General features: G+C 37.1%; 1 protein-coding gene across 1 annotated transcript in view; it reads right to left on the bottom strand.

Annotated features, from left to right (window-relative positions):
* DPYD (dihydropyrimidine dehydrogenase) overlaps positions 1 to 21,101 on the bottom strand; it is a 367,931-nt gene that overhangs the window by 229,772 nt on the left and 117,058 nt on the right. The window contains exons 6-8 of the mRNA XM_040610420.1: positions 19,977 to 20,173; positions 15,759 to 15,840; positions 11,848 to 11,935 (exon numbers count right to left, since the gene is read on the bottom strand). Coding sequence (XP_040466354.1) covers positions 11,848 to 11,935; positions 15,759 to 15,840; positions 19,977 to 20,173 — 367 coding nt within the window. The remainder of the gene's footprint in view (positions 1 to 11,847; positions 11,936 to 15,758; positions 15,841 to 19,976; positions 20,174 to 21,101) is intronic.

The raw sequence follows: 21,101 nt of genomic DNA, 5'->3' as shown, positions 1-21,101 counted from the left end.
CATCTTTTCAAAATATTGGAATAGAAATGAAATTTGGGGAAGCAGCACAAATTGCAGGTGGTTAGGAATGAAGATTTCTGTAGCTCCAAGAAACAGCCTGAATGTTTCACAGCAGTAACTAAGCTTAGCTTCTCCACAGCACTTCTACAGCACTGAGAACTTTCATAGCCCTTTTCGTGCTAAGTTTCACTGTTACCATATGATAGTACAAAAGAATGAAGTCAGCCAGGAGGCCAATAGCCAGAGCCCAAGTCTCACTCTCAGGCAAGCACAACACTGTGCTGCTACCCTCCAGTGATCTACTGTGGTGCGTGATTTACATTTTTGTTATAAACCAAGTGAAAAATTAAAGGCAATGAACATGGCTTCCAGTTAAAAACCACCACCATCTCCTGCCACAGCTGCAGTTCACCCAACTCTCCTGTAACTGAACGTTTTGTTTGCATATTCTATAGCTTTCTGAATGAATACTGAACACCACACTTGTATCTATGATTATTCACTCTGCAAGGCTGATTAAACACATTCCATTCTTGCAAGCATGGCAGGTCTACAGAAGTGACTGAGCTACAATGTGTATTTTCTATGCTTCAATACAATAAAGGGCACATTCAGCACATGCAAAGGCCCATATTTGCATTTGAAAAATAAGGAACCAACTTGCCAATGTAATGGGTGCATCAAGACTCTTATGTCCCTATGATTTAAAAAGTGCTAAGACCTCAGAACTTTCTTTGCTTAATTTTATTGGGCCTTCCAGAAAAAGCTGTGCACAAAGGCGGCATGGATGGTAACAATTAGGGGTGATTTCTTTAGATTCTATCTACTGGGGGAAGGCAATCAGGTTTTTTAATGCAAATCAACTCCAAGCTTTATCAAGCAGCTACTACAGCAACAAAATGGGCAGCAACTTTATCTCAGTGATTAGTACAGCCACCAAAACCCAGTACCATATGCTTCCTGCACAGAAAGGTCAGAGTGTCTATCTCCCTCAGCTCTGCAAATTCCTTTCTGCTAGGAACAGGCAAGATCTCTAAACCCTGAGTGTAAGGAGAAAAAACGGCAGTTTCAAAATCCACAATCTGGGACGACTTCAGGATCCATGGTAATCTCGAATTCAAGCTAGCCACACAAACCCCTGGCATAGCATGCCATGCCCCCAGCTCAGGTGCTGAAGCTGCAGGGGAGGCTGCAGGAACTGGGCTCAGCTGTTGCTCCAGGCTCCAGCATGGAAGAGCTCTGCTAAGACCCCCAGGGCCTTCCCAAGCTTTGCATGGGGTGCAGAGGGATAAGCCACCTCACCTGGGCATGCATCAAATAATTAAAACTGCCTAAAATCTACTCAGAATAGGCACCATACTTCACATTTTAGACTTCTCTTTTTCCTTAGCCACCAAGAGTGTTTCTTCTACAGCACACTTGCAGAATATCAAACTCAAGAGCCACAAGCAACATAAAAATGTAAACAGCTACTATTCGGTCACCCAAGTATGTAAAATCTTCTTGGGAACATTTTTTCGTTTTTGAAGTGACCGTTATCTAAAGGCTGAGAAATCTCCCAGACAGAAATTCAGCCATCATCTTTCATCTACAGAACATTTGTTCTGGGCCATAACAGCGGCATCAAGCCTGTGTTTTGCAGTGAATAGAAAAGCAATCACATATTGAAGGAACGAATTGTGGTATTTTTGATGTCTAACTACTAAACAATATTCTAACGATAAAATTAGAATAACTGTTTCTTTTAGAAGATGTTCTGTCCCCATTTTAAAAACCCAGTGTATTAGAGAAAAAGCTATAAATATTGCACTGCTGAGAAAAGGTCTTTGATAATGGTTAATGATGTCATCTCAATTTAAGTAACAACCAGGTACTGAAATTTCACTGTCTACTAAACTATTAGAATCTATTAAAACTGCATACACCCAAATAAACCACCATATATTATCATTAGTCACAAACCAAAAATAAATCATTTCTAAGAAAAAAACCCCTAAGGAATCTGCAGCGAGTTATACCATTTTCTATTACATCAGTGAAACAATAACAAGCAGAACCTTGACAATTCTTACAAACTCAGTAATACATCACAAGTTTCTACTTGGTTAAGTGTCTAGTAATTTCAACACAATGGCAGTATTAACATTACAGGGGAATTGGCTAAAACCTGTTGATCTTTAAATTGTCATTATTCATGCTTTTCTTCTTATGAAACTAATCACCAAAGATCATTAAAGGGAATGCTGAGTCATCATACTAGCTCTTGAATGCATTTGCACTTTCTCTAACAGTTCATGTTCAGCTTACTACATTTTTAGCACAAATGAATGAACAATAGCCAAAGGATTTCCTGTGAAAGAAAACACTGTCAAGGACAGTGTTTGGAAAATATTTTGCTTTGTTAAACAAACATGTAATTTGTATTAGCATTATCCAAGCACTCCGAGTACTTAGTATGCTTATTTCTGACTTTTAATCTTGTAAACATTGCTTTATAAAAACAATTTACATTAATTTTAGCATTAATAGGCTGAAAGCAGTAACAGAACAAACAGTGGGTCTTAATTACTGTATACACCCCACACCCTGTAACATCACCGAGGAAGTGCCAAATTTTGAATACAGTTTGATACTATAAAATGTACACAGAAGACTATCTACGTGATTTTATGCACAAGGAATGTCAAACTTGATCTCAAGCCTATAAGACACACCACTACGCCACACATATTCAGAGAAGTATTTGCCTACCTGTTAACCCTTCTTTCAGAAGGCTTACCATGGGATACGTATTACAGTATTTATATGCTCTGTCCTAAGTATATAAACAGTCTTAGTAATCTTTAACATCTGTATTTACAGAGTGTCTTTTAATTTCATAGTAAAAGCAACCATATGACTGTCATCTCCAGAAAGTATAGATTAGAATAGTGAAGAACAATTTTCAAGTGTGATGGCCATGACAAGTGGTTCAAAAGCCTGGATTATCTCTATTCACTCAAAATTTGAGACAAAGCAGCAAAAATAATTAAATAGGTTAGTTAAAGATTACTTACTATAGTGAACATGTAAAATTTTCTTCTCAGCTATTTGTTGCCTTTAAAAACTACCATCACATTAAAACTAGAGATCTGGAAGGCAGCTACTGTATTGGATAAGAAAATCACAAATACTTCCGGAACAGGAAAGCTTTTCAATTAATACATTGAGCCTGAAGGAAGGACTGAGGGATTCCCTCGGGCACAGAACACAGGCAAAGCCAGCTGCAGGTCTCAGAAGGCCCTCAGGCTGTGAATCTCACCCAGACAAACAGAATCACTAGTGAGTGTGCCCCAAGTTATAGGAAGGACCAAAACTGGCCTCAAGCACATCCAGGTGTCAGGATTTCCCCCCAAAATGAGGTAACTGCCCTTCATTATATCAAACTGTGCCTAGATCAACAAAGGCCTGACTACCATGCAATGACAGAAAGGGAAGCAGATGACCAAGAAGCACAAGACAAACACAAGGTCAGATGGAAGCCTTGAGCCCTGCCCGTGCCCAGAGGTGGCTTCCTAGGGACCACTCTCCCAAAGCAGAGAGGTGGCAAAGCAGGAAGGTTTCCTAAAGCAACCTCTCAAAATCCTTCAACAAGTACCACACAACCACTGCACAAATCCAGGTTTTGTCTTAACTTGTCAATTCAATTCAACTAGCAAGATACACCCTTTGCTGAGCGGGCAGTGAAAGGAATATGAATTCAGAAACTTTATGAGACATAAATGTGAACAGGAAAGGCTGCTTAAAACTTTATTAACACAAAAAAAGAGTGCTTGCCATCTTCTCACCAATAACTGGCACTAAACAAGTGAGATTTTGATACATTTCCTACTTCTGTACAATCTTTAAAAATAAAAAAAAATAAAATGCAACAAGCCTAGGTTTTTAACCAGCCTTTTATCTTTTGTAAGCAAGATAAAGGAAAGCAAGGAATTGCTAAACCTTTTGTTTTAATTTTGTATTGTGTCAGTCTTCCTATAGTATTATGTAGAATGTTTCAAGAAGTGTCTGATTACAATAAATATGTATTGGATCACATGCATCCTCCTTACAAGAAAAGGGGCTCAACTTAAGTAAATGGATACGCACTAACTTACCAGCTGTATTTCAGATGACTGTTCATTCTGTGTCTGAATATTAACGTGGAAGTAAAAAGATGGCAGCATAATTAATAGTTGTCTATTTAAAAGATAAAAGTAACTCACTCATGAACTTTCAGAAATAACAGATCAGCAGCCAAAGTTCTTTTCTTTAGGTGAAAGGCACTGAAAGTGTGTAACATCAGAATATGAAAATGCAGTATCTAACGTCACCACTTTGTTCAGTATTTTTTCTCATGTACTTCTCAAACATCAAAATGCTTAAAAATAAATGCTTGAAAAAACATCCAAAAAGTGCTAAATAATGTTAGATTACTTAATCTGCTAAGATATTAAAAAAATTAACTAATCTTAAAACAATATGAAGCAAATTGATTTTGTTCTTATATTTAGATGAGCATTTCTTCAGTGAAGCTGTCCCGCACCTTGGAAAGAGACAGGAGAGGGTTTCATAAACAGGTGCAATAGAGATTGTTATGCTAAGTAGTTTTTTTGATAGAAAAGATAAGTAAATAAGAGCATGAAAATCTGTGTAATTTGCACGTGAGTAACTTAAGGATGCCCAAGGGCAGATTATACATTTTTTAAAATGTCCTAAGACTATTAATAATAAATAAGCTGGTTTGTGCATCTGAGCCCTAAAAGCTTTCAGCTGCTTACTGCTTCCAATGTGTATTAGGAATGTTCCACCAATATCCAGAGCAATAGTGAGCACTACAAAACTGAAATAGCAGCTTACTATAAATGCCAATAGTAGGAAAAAATGCCTCAAGCATAAAAATTCTTGGATGTATGTACATTGTTGGTCTCCAGGAAAGATGCTGCACTGGGAATAAAAGGAAGTTGAAACATCTGGTGTAAGCATGCAAGAACAGGTTCTGTCACAGACTTTCTTTTTTACAATAAATATATTCTTTTTGAGTTTTAATAAAAAAAACTTTTTAGATTAAAGAGTAGCAGAAGATGAGAATAAAATTAATATTGAGGACTAATGGGTTTTGTATTAGAACCAATTTATGGTGTAATTTGTTTATGATATTCTTCACAAGACAAAAAAAATAAGAAATGTGGTGTTATAGAAGGGTGCATTCATTCTCCAAGCTATAAGCCAGGAGCTAAGGCTGTCTAAGAAAGCAGACTATAAAGAAGTCTTAATACTTGACTGCACATACTTGTGTAAACCTTCTTCCCTGGGACTTCATTTCATGCAGCTGCAGTTCAATGTGCAGTTTTGAAGCTGTTCTGTACTAAATTGCAAATGCATCTATCACTGGCCTTCTCATGGATCTTCATGTAAAAAAAAAAAATCTTTTAAAATTTACTTTTAAAATTATTCAGGTTACTATAAGGCAACTGTGAAATATTTTGAATTGGCTTTGTCCAAATCCTGCCACTGCTCTTTGTCACTGTTGCTCTTGAAACTGAGTACTCTGACTTCATGACTCATCTTGATGACTTCATTCTCTTTGTATCTAATACCAAAGTCTCACAGCTTTTCTTTGCTAAACGGATTCAAATATTTTTTGTCACAGTAAAAGGTAATTCCAAGTGTTTTCCCTGGCTTTGCAGCGTGTATTCTTTTATTACATAAGGATACTGATGCCTCAAAGGCCACTGTTGTCACCACTTAAAATCCTGGGTGAAAAACACCATCTTTGCAAGATTATGAGGCAGTGACAACCCTTGTCTACAAGCATCAATAAAACCAACACAGAAACCAAGCTAGGCACACATTTATTTTGAGTATCTAGCAGATCATGTTTCCAATGACATCATTCTTTCCTGCACTACTTTCCAACATACTATTTTTCTCTGCTGCTTGTTGTGTTTTACCCAGTCTTCAGGCTTCAGCTTCCTTGCAGCAAAACCTGTATCATCTATGAAGTGTCAAGCTACTTATGCAATTATAAATAATACAAAACACCACCAAATAAACTCAAAAAATAGAGCTGAATATCCTAAGAGCTTACAGCCATGCAATGTTTGTACTACAGTTCCATCTTTAATCAAGATGCATTATATTTTCCATGACTTGCTACATTACTGCTGAGCCAAACAGGTCTTCACAAAGAGACCTAAAAGCATAATTTTAGAGAATATCTTAAATGCCAAGAAACAGAAAACCATTCTGAAAAACAACTCATCAACAGAGAAATCCTAGATAGGTTTTCAAATGCCTCTGCCTCTAACCTTTTCCCTTTGGAGGTGAGAAGTGAAATAGCAAATGAAGAGAAAAAGAAAAAAAACTCAGAAATACAAGGTAAAACAAAACCAGAGAAGCAAACAAATAAAAGTCTGTTCACAACCTGAAATGAGAACTATTTTGAATATGACATATTTCCTCCATAAATGTCTGTGCTGGCCATGGGCCTATGGGCCCCATATGCAGATTTCATGTCCTCCAAATTTAGTTTATGAATCAGGAGTACGATGCACATTTTTTTCCTATAGCACAAGCAAAATGAACATCTGTTCACTTTTTGCCACGTAGGTTTATATCTGTGTGGGTGGGTGTGAACAGAGCTCTTGATGTGTAATATTCTTCCCATCTGCACACCAGGTGGCACTGCATAGTTAATCAGAAGATAATAACAGGCATGAGGAGATTACCTACTTTTTGGGGAAGAGACAGTAAATCAGTCTTACAGGGTTGTTTGTTTTTGGGGTTTTTTTTTGTTGTGGTTGTTTTTTTTTTTAAACAAGGTACATCAATGCTTGGACTTTTAATTTCTTTTTTTGGTGTGTAATTTCATTCCAATCAATGGAATCATCTGATTATATTATTGTTTGAATGCTATGTTAATTAACTATGAATGACTGCAATTAACACAAAGGTTCTTTCCACCAGGGATTTCATTTTTTTCTTTTGTATGTACAGTTTTAACCCTTGCAAGCAGGATATACTCTCTAGCATACATCCAAGCAAAAATCTTCTTAGATTTACTCTGTATGCTCATCTAACCTACCATATTACAGAATTTAATAGAACCTCTGAGCACCCTAATACAATAAAACTAACTTCATAGCAACTCAGCATCACAAGATGGAGGAAGAAACGAGAAAGCTTCATTAATAACTGCATTTGTTCCATAATAAGAAGCTAAATAGAAAGTTAGTGCTGCAAGTTTAAGCCTACAGACAGTAAAGTGCCTAAGCAATTTCTGGGAATACAGATTAAGATGTTTTTAAATATTTTACTAAACAAAATAATCTTTGAAGTTATGTTTTTACCTGACCTTTATGTAAAGAGAATGTAAATGTTATATAAAACCCCTATGCTATGAAAAATATTACAGAATAAGGATAGAGGTTCATCTAAAATTCTGCAGAAAATATGTTTATGGTGATAGCCTTTCTATGTATTTGAATGTGACACAAAACATATCCTTTAATACTTTAAATATTTAGGTCGTTCATTTCTATTCAATTAAACAGTTGTATAAAAAAAATTGTTTTCTATCTTCTCTTTCAAAAAGAATACACAATGCTTTGTGGAGTCTTAAAAGACAGAACCACAGAATCCTGCTTTCCAAAGAATGTAGCTGAACTTCAAGAAGGATGAGTAATAGAAGCCTAGTATTTCTGCATTTGCTCTGATAGCCAAGTGAGACATACACAGACAGGTTTTGTAAAAATCCTAAGTATTCTACCCTGAAAACCAACCAACAGACACAGTAACACAAAGCATTCAGACTACTCTGTTCTCCATAAGATACCCTTTGCTGCCGTACTTTACTGTCTCTGAGGACCACGTGCTCTCTCCTCTAGCCCCTCACCCCATCATTGATTTCTCCTTTTGCTCTCAGCATGCCGATTCTCTATTGCTCTGAGTCTCTACGGTGTTTACAGAAGACAGCAACTGATGCAAGACTTTTTTTTTTTTTAATAGCAAAATTTTCAAACTGATTTGTCAGCTCAGTCACAAATTCTTCATGAACATTTGTCATCAAAAAGCAGAGATGATTCTAGGTAGAGTATGTTGAGTGCAATCTATCAAATCTGGAAAGGATTTTTTTTCTATGTTTAGTTTTAGAGGTTAGTTTTGGGAGATTTAATTGCTATTCATTAATGTTTGTGAATAACAAAATAAAACTGAAAGATGTGTAACTGGAAGATAAATGGAATTTTTAAATGAAAATTTTAAGGACTTTTTAATTCTACATCTCTAATTCCTAATCAGAATTTTTAATTGCTCATAGAAATAAGACTGAATAAGTTTAGAAATTGCACCAAATGACAATGAAAAGAGAACTAAAAAAATATAGCAGACTCCCAGAATATATTTAACAAGTTGTTCCTCCCTTTATATGCCTGCTGCCTTTTAGTCCCGTGAAAAAGATCTCGTGTGTTCTATTGTCTACCATTACTTTTCATGTAAGAAACTGAGATTCACAGACTATCCTTTAAAACTTACGTTAGTTGTAATGTGAAATCAGGAATGCTGGAGAAAAACAGAAGAACAGTGTATCTCTTAGGTCCTTGTATGCAAAACGCAAGATATGTCTGCTGCCAAATGTTGTAAAATATGCACCTTTGTAGAGAGGAAACTGAGAGGACATAAGAATAAGTGATGGACAGGGAAGAGGCAGTCTGTGTACTGATCATCTGGAAATAAACAGGAGTACAGCAATAAGAACTAGTTGGATGAAACACAGTTCAGGTAAGGCAAAAAACAGGAGTTTGAAGGAAAGAAGTACCAAAAGCAAAAAAGGTATCAGGCAATCTTGTTACTGAGATTCACCTACCATTTGTTCTGAAGTTCTGCTGTCAGAGGGCAGTGTTGGTTTCCAGTATGCCATTGCCCAGATTAATCTCATTACTACTTATTTGGGTAACTATGAAAGCTTTTCCTCAGATCTAGTCTTTGCTAGTTTGACATATGTCTTTGTAACCACAAATTCCACATGAGTCTCTACAATGTTATACTCACAGCCACAGCCTAATTGGGAAAGATAAGATGGTGCAACATGAAATCTTATGGTGGTAAGGTATGACTCTAACTGAGACCCCAGAAGTTGCCAAGGGCTGGTGACACATACTGGCCACCTGTTCATTTTCAGGTCTAGTAGAAGGTGGGTTTTTGAGCTTTAAACAGTGACTTAAATGCACCAGACCTACTGACTGGAGAGGGTCTTTCACCTTAAGAAAAACTATCAGTGCCTCAGTAAGCAAAGACTTCAAGCCAAGCGTTTTTTATTACTATTATTTATTTTAGAGTAAAGCTGTTAACCTCTATCCTACGTGAACTTAGGAATTCTTTATCCTTCAGGTCTGAGCAAATACATTGGCTAGAGCACACTTCCAATACCTTTTCAAATACCTCTCACAAAAGCCTTTGCTACTTAATTTTTCTTCAGTATGGTCACTTCCTAGAAGTGATCCAACCTCGAGTCACCTATGCTTTACCTTCCACAGACCCAGCTGAAGAGTGTACTTTCCCTACCTCACACAACATTCCCATAGAGCAATAGATTTTTCCTGATTCATAATTGTGTGGAAAATAGCTTGCAAAGCTCTCTTTGCATCTCCACTTGCCCTCACATAGCCAGCTATTTACAAGTGCTCTTCCATTTCATGAATTACACACAGACTCTTGTACAATCCTGACTGGTAAGTTCTTGAGTTCCATCTCATTTACAAGACTAAAGGTGTGCGCTTCAAAAACCAAATTGCTATGAAAAATATCCTCTCACAGTGTACTCCCTCATCCCATTATGGACGACGACTTCTTTTACACACCCATTCACTTTTCTTTCTTCCACCAATAGGGAAAATTGAAAACTACCATTGCTTATTTTCCACCAAGGTACAGATTCATTCAAGAAGCAAATTACAACAACCTTTAAAATAAAATAAAATAAAAGAAAAGAAATCTATTTTATGCAAGTTGTGTTCTCTCATTATTTTACTCCCATGATTCAGGGTAATGTTCAAACGTGACATATCATTGCATATGTTTGGTCAGTAAGCAAAGAACATAGAAAGAAATACAGTACAGTCTCATTAGAGAAAAACTGCAGTTTTTCAGAATTTATAAATGCTCTATTGCATGAATATAGCTAACTCTAGAAATCTGTGACCCCTTGGTTACATCTTGGTCTCCCATCTTTCACTATCAGTATGCGAGATCATGTAACAGTCCAGCGTCTTACACAATATTGTAAAAGAGAGATGACAAGCAGGCATGGGGGTAGAGAGAGGGACCAACTTCATCATGAATCTAAGGTAGCTTCTAATAACAGAACTTTGTAGGTGCACATAATCCTTCGTTAGCATTTATACCTTCTGTTTCCTAATACAACCAGTGAACACATGGTTTACAAGAGAATTATGCTTCGGATACCTGCTCCTGATTATTAAAATTCTGGCTGTGTCCCTTTATAGAGCATCTGTATGGCACAATGTCGCCTATATATATTTCTAACCAAAAATATTTTATTTTAGGATAACTTTATTAAGGTCAGAAAACAAACCCACATACATAAAACAAACATTCCAATTCCATGTTTAGTGGGCAGTGGTCAGTTTTGCTAACCTTTAAGTGAACGGTTACTTTAAATTCGAGTCAGAAATGCAGGGGAATCATGCTGATATTCCACAAATGACTGGTAAGTTTTTCCTAAATGCTAGACTCTCAGAAAATAAATGTTTCTTTATGAATTAATCCCCGTCACAAAGCAGTTTGAAAGCCATAGATAAAAACAATAAAGAAGGTAAGTTGGACCATTGCCTCGTATATGATTACATCAAAATACGACACATCAGAATTCCTATACATGGAAGGTCTCTAACAACGCGAGGATTTAGGATTATATAAATCATAACGCTCTGTACTATAATCACATGACAGAATAGACCTGCAAAGCTTATTATACTGCATAACCAGATGGTAAACAACAGTTGTCGCTGTACTAAGAATTACATCTCTGTAATCAATAATAGGAAGGAGGAACAGTTGGACAACTTGTTTCCTATTATGTTCACTTAGGCAACGTCTAGATCAATAAAGAGCATTAAGCCTCATACCAACTGTAGACGATGCCTGCTCAACATGCCTATCATATGGTAGCAATGGGTCCAGCTGTACTTCAAAACACTTGTAAATGGATAACAATTCTAATCTAACATTAAAAAGAAGCAATGATTCAAATAGCTGACAGGTGCAGGACTTCTTTAGCATATGAGAGAAGACAGACCTATGATGCCAGTTTTAATTTAAGTCGAAGTCAGCTTATTTTGTTAACCCATCCCATAATAACATTTCACTACAGCCTATTGGAATGATACTACTTGTTTTATATTGAGGAAAGAAAAAAGCAACCAAGCATGGTATCACTGGCTTACATATAGACATAGTAATTACGTGGGTATATGAAAACTGAACTTGTCTATTGCTCTAGGCCAATATGACAATTACTTACAAGTAAGTTTCTGGTTCATCCATTTTTTAACTATTTAACCAAACAATAAATCAACCCATTCCGCTACTTTCTTTTCTTATTTAAAAAATCATATAGATGTGAAAATCTTAACAAATAACTCTTTTAAGACAGCTAGCTTTAGCTTCCTGTTTACTCCATACTTCCGTAACACACCAAATTGAAGCTGTCTCACAGCATGCTGTTAACACAGACACAAGTCCCAGTTGATTCTTAGACAGTCATTCAATTTCAACATGACAAAACACAGGACAGTGAGCTCTTCTTACCTATTCCAATAAAGACCACTTCATAGCCGTCTTCTTTCAAGGTACGGAGTGTCATTCCACCCATTGCAAGGCCTTTACTAAACATTATCTGAAAGAATTAAAATTGCTTGCTGTTTATGTGATAATGTGAAAATAATTTTTATCATGTCCTGCATACTGACATCTCACAGGATCTTCTAGTGAACGAACAAAGTATATCAACCTTTTTTCCCCCCAAACAAGGCTTAAAAGGCCAGACTGGCTCTGATTTAAGCAAGTGGCCCAAAGCAGCTACAGGTAAAAGGTACCTTCAGATCATCCTCAAGTTGGGGCCACCACACGCTGGCTTGGTTTCTGCTGTAAGCTGAAAGAGTTGAAGCAAGCTAAACAAACAAACAAAGCCTGTCTATGGAACACAGTACTGAAGCAAAGCTGAAAATGGCACTTTTCTACTGCAAGTAAATCACTGTATTCAGTGCTGACTACAGAAGGTCATACTCCCATGGGAAAGTTGGAATTTAAGAAACATGATGTGGAAGCAAGAACCTCCTTCAGGGAATACGAGCTAAACAGATCATCCAGAGCACCAACTACAAACCAAGCAGTTTTACAGGTTTAGGTTATTGCAGAAACACCAGTGAAAGTATGAGCCTCTCACAGAGAAATAAAGAAAAGACATGACACAATTCTGTATTAAGAGGGTTTCTAAGCAGAAAACCAAGTAATGTTTTCCTGCACAGTATCAGGCCCTTGGTAGGCCTCCAACCGCGCAGAAGGCGATGCCAGTCCCAAAGGGAGGATGGGATTACTTTGTGCCACGCTCTCAAAACCTCACAGCCTGAATTTTGCACCAAGACCACTAGCTAGAACACCTTCATGCCAAAAACCCTCAGTGAAGCCAACACTGGTTTTGTGGATTCAGAAAAAAGACTGGGCCAGAGTTAGCAATAAGTCTGAAGAACATTCTGTGCAAATTACAGCGTGCCCCTACTCGCTTGTAATGAAGCAGACCATTCTGAGTGGTTGTCATGGTTTTGGCTGGGATGGAGTTTCCTTCCTAGTAGCTTGTACAGTGCTGTGTTTTGGATTTAGTATGAGAATAACTGATAACACATTGATGTTTTAGTTGTTGCTGAGTAGTGCTTAGCCTAAGTCAAGGACTCTTCAGTTCCCCATGCTCTGCCAGCGAGCAGGTGCACCAGAAGCCAGGAGGGAGCACAGCCAGGACAGCTGACCCGAACTAGCCACAGAGATATTCCGTATCATAGAATGTCATGCTCAGCATATAAACTGGGGAGTTGGCCAGGAGCTACCGATCACTGCCTGGGGACTGGTTGGGCATCGGTCAGCGGGTGGTGAGCAATTGTACTGTGCATCACTTGTTTTTCTTGGGTTTTATTCATCTCTCTCTTTTTCCTTTTTGTTACTATTATTATTATTAAATTATCATATATGATTAAACTGTTTATATCTCAACCCACTGGTTTTACCTTTTTCTAATTCTCCTCCCCATCCCACTGGGGCAGGGTTGGGGGGCAGTGAGCGATCGGCTGCAAAGTACTCAATTGCCAGCTGGGGTTAAACCAAAACAGTGGTAAACTAACAAAGGTTTTCAAAATAATGAATGAGATCAGTTTTGATTTAAACTTTCAATAGTTAATTTCCACAAGCAACAATGCCCAGAGTGCAGTAACTGGCATTCACTTATTGAAATAAATAAGTCACAGTAATAAAAATGCACCTGCAATCTATACTTGCTTCAGTTCAATTACTCTTCACTTCCAGAAGCAAAAGCTGAAAAATTTTTGTAATGTTCCACCAGCAATCCTGCTTTGAGCAACCACTGCCCAGGCTGAGCAACTACAGCTGTAATAAGAGTGAGATGGGGAAGAGTCTGCTGCGTGTTCAGCAAACCAACTATATCAGTCTCTTGTGTAGAGGTCATGCAATTGAAGATATACACACCTTTTGCTCATCTCTCCTAACCCCAAGGCTTTTGAGTGCATAAAGTGTGTGTGATTCCTCTTGTGATATTTTGTACTTCTTGACATTGGTATGTGTGTTTTTATCTCTGTACTTTAGACTCTCTGAACTTCAATGTTTTCCCCCAGTTTTTGTTATATCACTTGTGTATTCGCTTTATAAAATGCCATGTTCTACTGTGTAACCACTATACTTTGGGAAAACAGTTTAGTTTTCATGTCACTGTATATCTTGTTTTTTATTGAATCTGACTATATTCCATTTAACATGCTTTTCCTATTGGTGGGAAAAAAAAGGTAGGTGTAAAATACAGTGTACAATACTTAAAACACCAACTTTTTTTTTGTCTTTGGAGATTTAGTATAAATTTTATCAGAGGTGCAAAAACCATGTACAGTAGTAATCCTTTCAAGAATACAGACTACATCCTCACCGGCAATAAAATGCATTCCATAAATTGTCATTACATTCTTTTTATCCTATTGTGTACATATGTTATGAAAACCTAATGAAGGAATTTAAATGGCAATACTATTTTATGTGGGGATTCATAATACTCCTAGGGCCTAGCTCTCTAATCCTTATTCAGCTGACTAATTCTTACTAATTTCAGTAGAATTACTTGAATAAACAGCACTACTGTGCATTTACACAATACAGCACCTTCCACCACAGATTTGAAATGCTCTAAGTAAACACCAGAAAATATTTCTGGCTTATAGAGGTATAAAACTAAGGTACTTAGTTAACCAGTTTGCCAAAGGGTCAACTGCAAACCAATGGCAGAGCTTGGAAGCAAATTTACATTGAGATTCTCTGTTGCACTTCAAAACTGCAGAGGACTTGCAGGTCAAGATGGCATCTGTGGTTCTATCAGTCTGTTCTGGAGGTCTTGTCATAACATGGAGCCCTGGGGAACTGTTTTGCAGGGGGTTCTCCAGGGGCCTATACCCAGCAATTTTGTCTAAAATTGTCTCAATGCTCTGTTTTTAGCCCCATCCCTACCTCAACCTCCATTCTGTCAGTCTTTTCAAGAGGTGCAAAGAGATTTTTAAGAGTAGAAAAATAGACCCGTAGCATTTAAAGCCTTATCTTACCTACCAGCATTTTTATAAAACCTGGGAAGGACGAGGTTCTCAGTTGAGTCTTGTGACAACAGTCTACTGCTTTTATGATACAAACCAACATGAAAGATTCCAAGAAGAATTTCTTGCTTCACTGAATGATTTAGTATCATGTTAAAAATAAATTATCTCCCCAGTACTCAAAAATTTGATCCAGTGATGCATTTTACATTTGTAATTTCTATTAAAATGGGCAGCAGTTGTAAATACTATCTAAATCTTCAGCTCAAGCCCTAAATTAATAATAAAGCAATGTTCTCATTATCTATAAACAACATATATTTAACAGAATAATGCTTAACTATTACTTTCCAAGAAGTTGAATGCCTGTTATTGTTTATAATAGATGATGATGTTAACACTTTGTTTAATTTGATGCATTCTATTATAAAATTAACTTGGATGCAAGACTGTATGATAAACCATTAAGAAAAAAACTCAGGGACAGGGAACGAAAGGAGAAGTATCAAATATGAACGTTTTAAGTAGTGCCAAACTTCCATGAAAAAACTCGATTAAAAAAAATCAAATCATTCCAATAGCTACATTGAACCCCTAAAGCAATTTAGGAATTTGTTTCTTACAGACAATTAATCACATGCAGGCATGCCAGATGAGAACTATTGATTGCCCTTTTCCAAACTAGTGGCATTCAGACAGGAGACAGACAAATGCCCTGAGCAAGAGGAAGCATCTTCCTGCCTCTGTCTAGCATAGCTTTTAATCGTTCTTTACTAATGTGCATGACATTTTGCTGTTAATCTTTGGCAGAGTTCTTGTTCTTTTTTCTTTGAGCTATACATCAGTAGGGTATATTTTTCTTACCTTCACTCCAAGATCCTTCACAAGCTCAGCTTCAAAATTGACTACATCATACGGCAATCGGAACTGGGGGATTTCAGATGTACTAAAATAAATAAAAATGCCTGTAAAATACTTCTGGCTCTTAGGAAGAAAGGATTTTTTTTATTTGTTAAAAATTCAATACTTATAACACCTTAGTTAATTTTGACATGTGAATAGAATATGCTGAAGCTTGACCGTTGGCTTTTTAGAGTGACAAAACAGCATTGTTCACCCAATGCTAAAAATACAAGCCAGGAAGGCAGTACCTTGAGGCCAATCCTGCCCACACTTTTAGGCAACCATTCTAACATACATTAAACATGGCTCCAAAAGAGCTTCAGCTCCATTCCTTTTGTTCACCAGAATATGTAACACTAAACAAACTTAAGACATCCATTTAAGATCTCATGGCTACTAAAAGTAAAGTGATCTAGCAGTCATTCATTAAGCTGTCCAATACGAAAGAATCAAATTTCTGATACATATTTTTTAAAAACTGTTGCACATACTATTTTGAGCAATGGTATTCAAAACTGTACCCTCCACTTATACTTCATAAATTTTTTATGCTCTTTCAGGATGGACAAAGTCAGTAATTTTCTATCAGCGCTTGGTCTCAAGTCTGCTTTTTGATGACGTTTATTAGCTGGCATTTCTTCCTCCTAGGGAACATTAGGAATGACATCTTCAGGTTCCCAGAATCACAGATAGCCTGTATGGGAGAACTGCAGTGCCAGCATAGAATCTCAGTTTATATCTACTGGTATAGATCTTTATTTCCAAAGAAATGCCATCTACTCGTGCCAGTTCAAAATATCTGCTGTAACATGTTACAGACACACACAGTGAAGTTCTATTTTTGACAATTTTGTTTAATGAAGATAAAAACCCCTGAATATGCAGAAAAGATTGTAAAGCCCCTCCCCAGATATTTCTAAGCTTCAGTCTAGTATGTTTTCAGATTAATAGATCTATAACTTCCATAAAAAAGCACTGGCAAAAGAGATTCACTGTGGCTTTAATTTAGATATTGTTAGTGACCACATCATCTTTAACCTCTAACTTTGACAGTCCAGAAGGATTTTATTTATTTTAAGTTGCATCAACTTTAATTATACTGAAAGGAAACTGGTGTTCTTATCATTTCAAATACTGCCCTTTTTTCACCTTTCCTGACCTGTGTGCAATGAAGAGTGTTCTAAATATCAGATAAAATGAACGTGTCATGACAATACAATTTTCATAGGTCATGCTAAGTAAAAAGGTGTCTAAGGCAGAAACTAATGTATCAATATGATTCTGCAACAGAGATCTAATAAATAAATCTAATAGCAAAAGGAAAGGTCTCTTTTCCAAGCCACCTATATATTTGTTGAAGGCCTGTCATTTCCACAACATGCTCCCAGAACAGCACTGGCTGTGTTATGCATTGTTGTTATGTTGTTATGCAATGTTTTGCTCTTATTAAACATTTACTTAGTTTTGTGCTGTGGAGTACATCCACATATATGTACATATATGTTCATATGCAAATACATACAGTGCTGTGGGGACTCATGCATGCACATTTACTATGAAAATAAGCATTTTATGAAAAGTCAACTGGAACATCAATAATTCTGATACAATTTCTTTCAGCACCAGAACAGAGTCACTGACTCTGCAATGGCACAACAGGGGGGAGAAGGAACAGGGCAAGAGGTGCAGGACGGATGTACTGGATGGGATCAGTGCCCCACAAATTCACTACTTCCTCAAATCTGATCCAAGTTAGAGGTGCTTGGCCAGGTGCTATGTGTTTCTCCATGACCCCAAATTACTTTTACTCAAGGGACACCCATTGGGCCTAACGAGAGAAATATTTTGGTATGTTGTAAACCAGTCGCATAGCTAAGAGCACAAGCAGTGAAGCTTGTTCAGTCTCTAAGCAAGAGTGTGACCTGTTCGTGCCTACCCTACTATAAAGCATAAATGTTAGACTGGCAAACTGTAAGAAAACCTGCTCATGAATGCAAAAAATTCAGAGACACATGTTCAGACAGCCACAGACTTATGCTACACTTAAGTATCACACCACAGGAACTGCAGTCACTAGACTCCTTTCTATTTTCACAATATTATTAAAGTCAGATACGATGTAACATGTATGTGAAAGAATATCCTAGTTAAAAACACTTTAAAAAAAGGCAGAGCAAACTAAAAAAAGGGCACAAGTACTGCCCTTCCAAAAGCTGATTCCAAATATAAAATTAATTTGGTCTTGTTAACCATTTGTAATAGTTTATGAAGCCTTGAGAACACACCCATCAATAACCTAAACTTGTTAGAAGATGTACTGCAAAGACTTACAAATGCAATAATGGATGATTGCTGCCACAGGCCAGCCTCCCTTCTGTCCAAGATTAAAATAAGGACAAAAGGAATTGATGTCCTTAAACCAGATGTGAAACTTTGTACAATGAATTGAAGTAAAATTGACCTTGATTGCTATGTGTTCTTCAAGACTCAAAAGAAACAGATTTTAAAACACACTGCTTGACCATTAAGGACAGTAACAGAAAAGGCAAAACTTCATGTAAGGCTTTTTGCAGTAGAACAAACAACAGACTAAGCTTTACTTTAAGTTCAACTCATAACGTCAAGAACAGATGCAACTTAAGATCACGTTGCTTCAAATATGCAAGCACACAGTAACTACCTGCAGCATTGCACTTTAAGCAACCGCAGAAAGTACTGTATCATATTGCTGAATCCAACCTAAATCTAATCCAGGGGTCCTCAAACTACGGCCCACGGGCTGGATACAGCCCCCCAGGGTCCTCAATCCGGCCCCCGGTATTTACAGACTGCCCCCCGCCCACCCCCCCGCTGGGGGTTGGGGCAAACCAAGCAGCCGCAGGTGACTGCCTGCCACTGCATCCGCACACCGGCCCCCTGGTTAAAAAGCTTGAGGACCCCTGGTCTAATCTGTCACCGAGTAAAGCTTCATTGTTGGAAATATCTCATTATTTCTTACTACTTTACATTTTAAACCTGATATTTATGAAAACATGTGCTACTCAACAGGTGAATAGATAGTTCATATACTGAATTTGCAATCTTCTATGGCTAGCAGTTCAAGTAAAACAGCTCCACAGTTAAATGCCTATATATTAAAATCTTGATAATTAGGTAGAATACTTCTGAATCTCACTGGGAAAAATGCAAGTAAACAGTTCAACTTCTCCAGCATTGATTCTCTATCTTCCAGAGCACTGAATAAGTATTTGACATTATGACATTATGGATCAAATTCATTAATGGTGTCAACGCTATTGATTTCCGTGATGCCGCAGTGAGAAATGGGAGCACATCACCCTTCTTTCTCTCTGTGTTTCTTTTCACTTATAAACACTTCAGTGTGAGTACATCTTCAACATGTAAAATTTAATTTTCATTTTGAATGGGTTGGTATTCACCCGTCAGTTTCTGAAATATTTTATGCTATAGTTAGGTATTCCAACATACTTACAAGATACAATCTACACCATTGTTAAAGTGGTAAAAATTCAGCTTTTAGTGTAGAGGACATGACACCATGCAAATATCAGCCAAGTGTTTACCACATAGGAAAACTGCAAAGGTACTTTCTTTTATGTATCTGCAATTTGTTGAAGGTTAAGAATCGTAGGGGGTTTATTTCACTCATATGGTATTGTTAACTAAAGCTGAAAGACCAGGCATACATGAATTTATTCACTGTCACCTTTATTTGCATAAGGTAGTTCACAAAAGCATTCTAAGTTTAAAGTTCTCCATAAAATCAGTATCTGTCTAAAGCATTTTAAACATCTACTATGCAGGGCTGGCTACAGGTATCTCATTTTGTTTTAAAAGTTTTGGATAAGGGAAAATGGTTCCTGACATAATTTTCTAAAGTGTTAATTTGGTAATAATTGCACTCTGGAATTTTAGAGGTCATATGAAGAGAATATAGGAGATAGCCCCCAGATTCTCAGTTAAAGCTTGCCTGTAACTGTACCTATTTAACTTGAATGATAAATTATTTAAATAAAACACAAGTTTTCCATATCTGAAATTTTCTACTCTCTTCCTTTGGTAAAGGTAGAGTGATTGTGTATAAACTATGTTTGCACAGTATCTTTTGCTATGCTTTCTACAGTAAGTGGAAACAGTGCTTTGTTGTCATTGTTTTACCTTAAACCACCAGCATACTCCTGCTTTTCAAATATGGTGATGTTCGAATAGCCCAACCGAGCCAAAAAAGAAGCACAACTTAAGCTTGCAGGTCCTGCACCAAGAAGAGCTATCTTCACGTGATAGGCTTCAGGCATATCTTCTAGAGGAGGTAACGATGGGTTTCTGATCTGAGGAATGTTCATAGCTTTGAACACCTGAAAAGCAGTACATGCAACAGGTTACATACTTTACATTCCCTCCTTAAATTTTAATATGAATAACATGATGGAAGCTTCTGCTAGTACTGTCACATATCATTGACGTATTATTGCAGATCACTTCATAACGTTATAGGAATTCCCAAATGACACGATCTATGCATTTGCAAGGCATGTTGTAGTTGCAGGGTTTGGTCTTTCTATGGTTCTTTTTGTCTTAAAAATGTCTGAAGTCAGATCTTCCACTACTGTAAATTTTACAGAGAAGATGGAACCAGACTACCAGTAAGACAGTAGTAATACGAAGTCAGCCTGATGGCAGAGAATCTTGGTAACACCAAAAACTTCCTTCCAAGCAATATTCAGATTATTGTTACTACCAAAAAAAAAAAAATAATTGCTGCAAATAACAGAAAGACTTGTAATGCCAGTGAAGAGTCTTTGCTTCTTCAGGACACACTTTGTGTGATACTAGATACATCACTTATGGCTTGATTTTTCAGAGGTGGTAGGTAACCATTCTTAGGTGGTTTTGAAACTCTTTTAGGAACTGCCCCTAGTCTTCAGTGCTGTATTTTCAAAAGTAAGCCCTGCTTTAGATGCCTCCTCTTAGATAATTTGAATAGGACTTATTTCATGTTACTTGCTCATCTATTTCAGATGTTCTCTACTTTTTAATCCAGTGTCCAAAAGTTGTAGACATAGCTGAAAGTTAGACTGCTCTCTGCATGCCTCGGTTCTTCACCTGTAAAATGGTGATGACCTGCTTCGTTCTGCCTTTACCATTAAAAGTACTTTGGGTCAGTCTCTGAAAACTATTATGTATTTATACAGAACGCAGCACAATGGGCTCCTAACCTACTTAAAAAGCCACACCGTTCATTTCAGATTTGCATTAAATCAGTTCTTTGCTCAAGTGTACAGG

Source organism: Falco naumanni, chromosome 11 (genome assembly GCF_017639655.2).
Source record: "Falco naumanni isolate bFalNau1 chromosome 11, bFalNau1.pat, whole genome shotgun sequence".
Taxonomy (NCBI): domain Eukaryota; kingdom Metazoa; phylum Chordata; class Aves; order Falconiformes; family Falconidae; genus Falco; species Falco naumanni.
The sequence above is the reverse complement of the archived record's forward strand: the minus strand, read 5'-3'. Positions and strand labels throughout refer to the sequence as shown.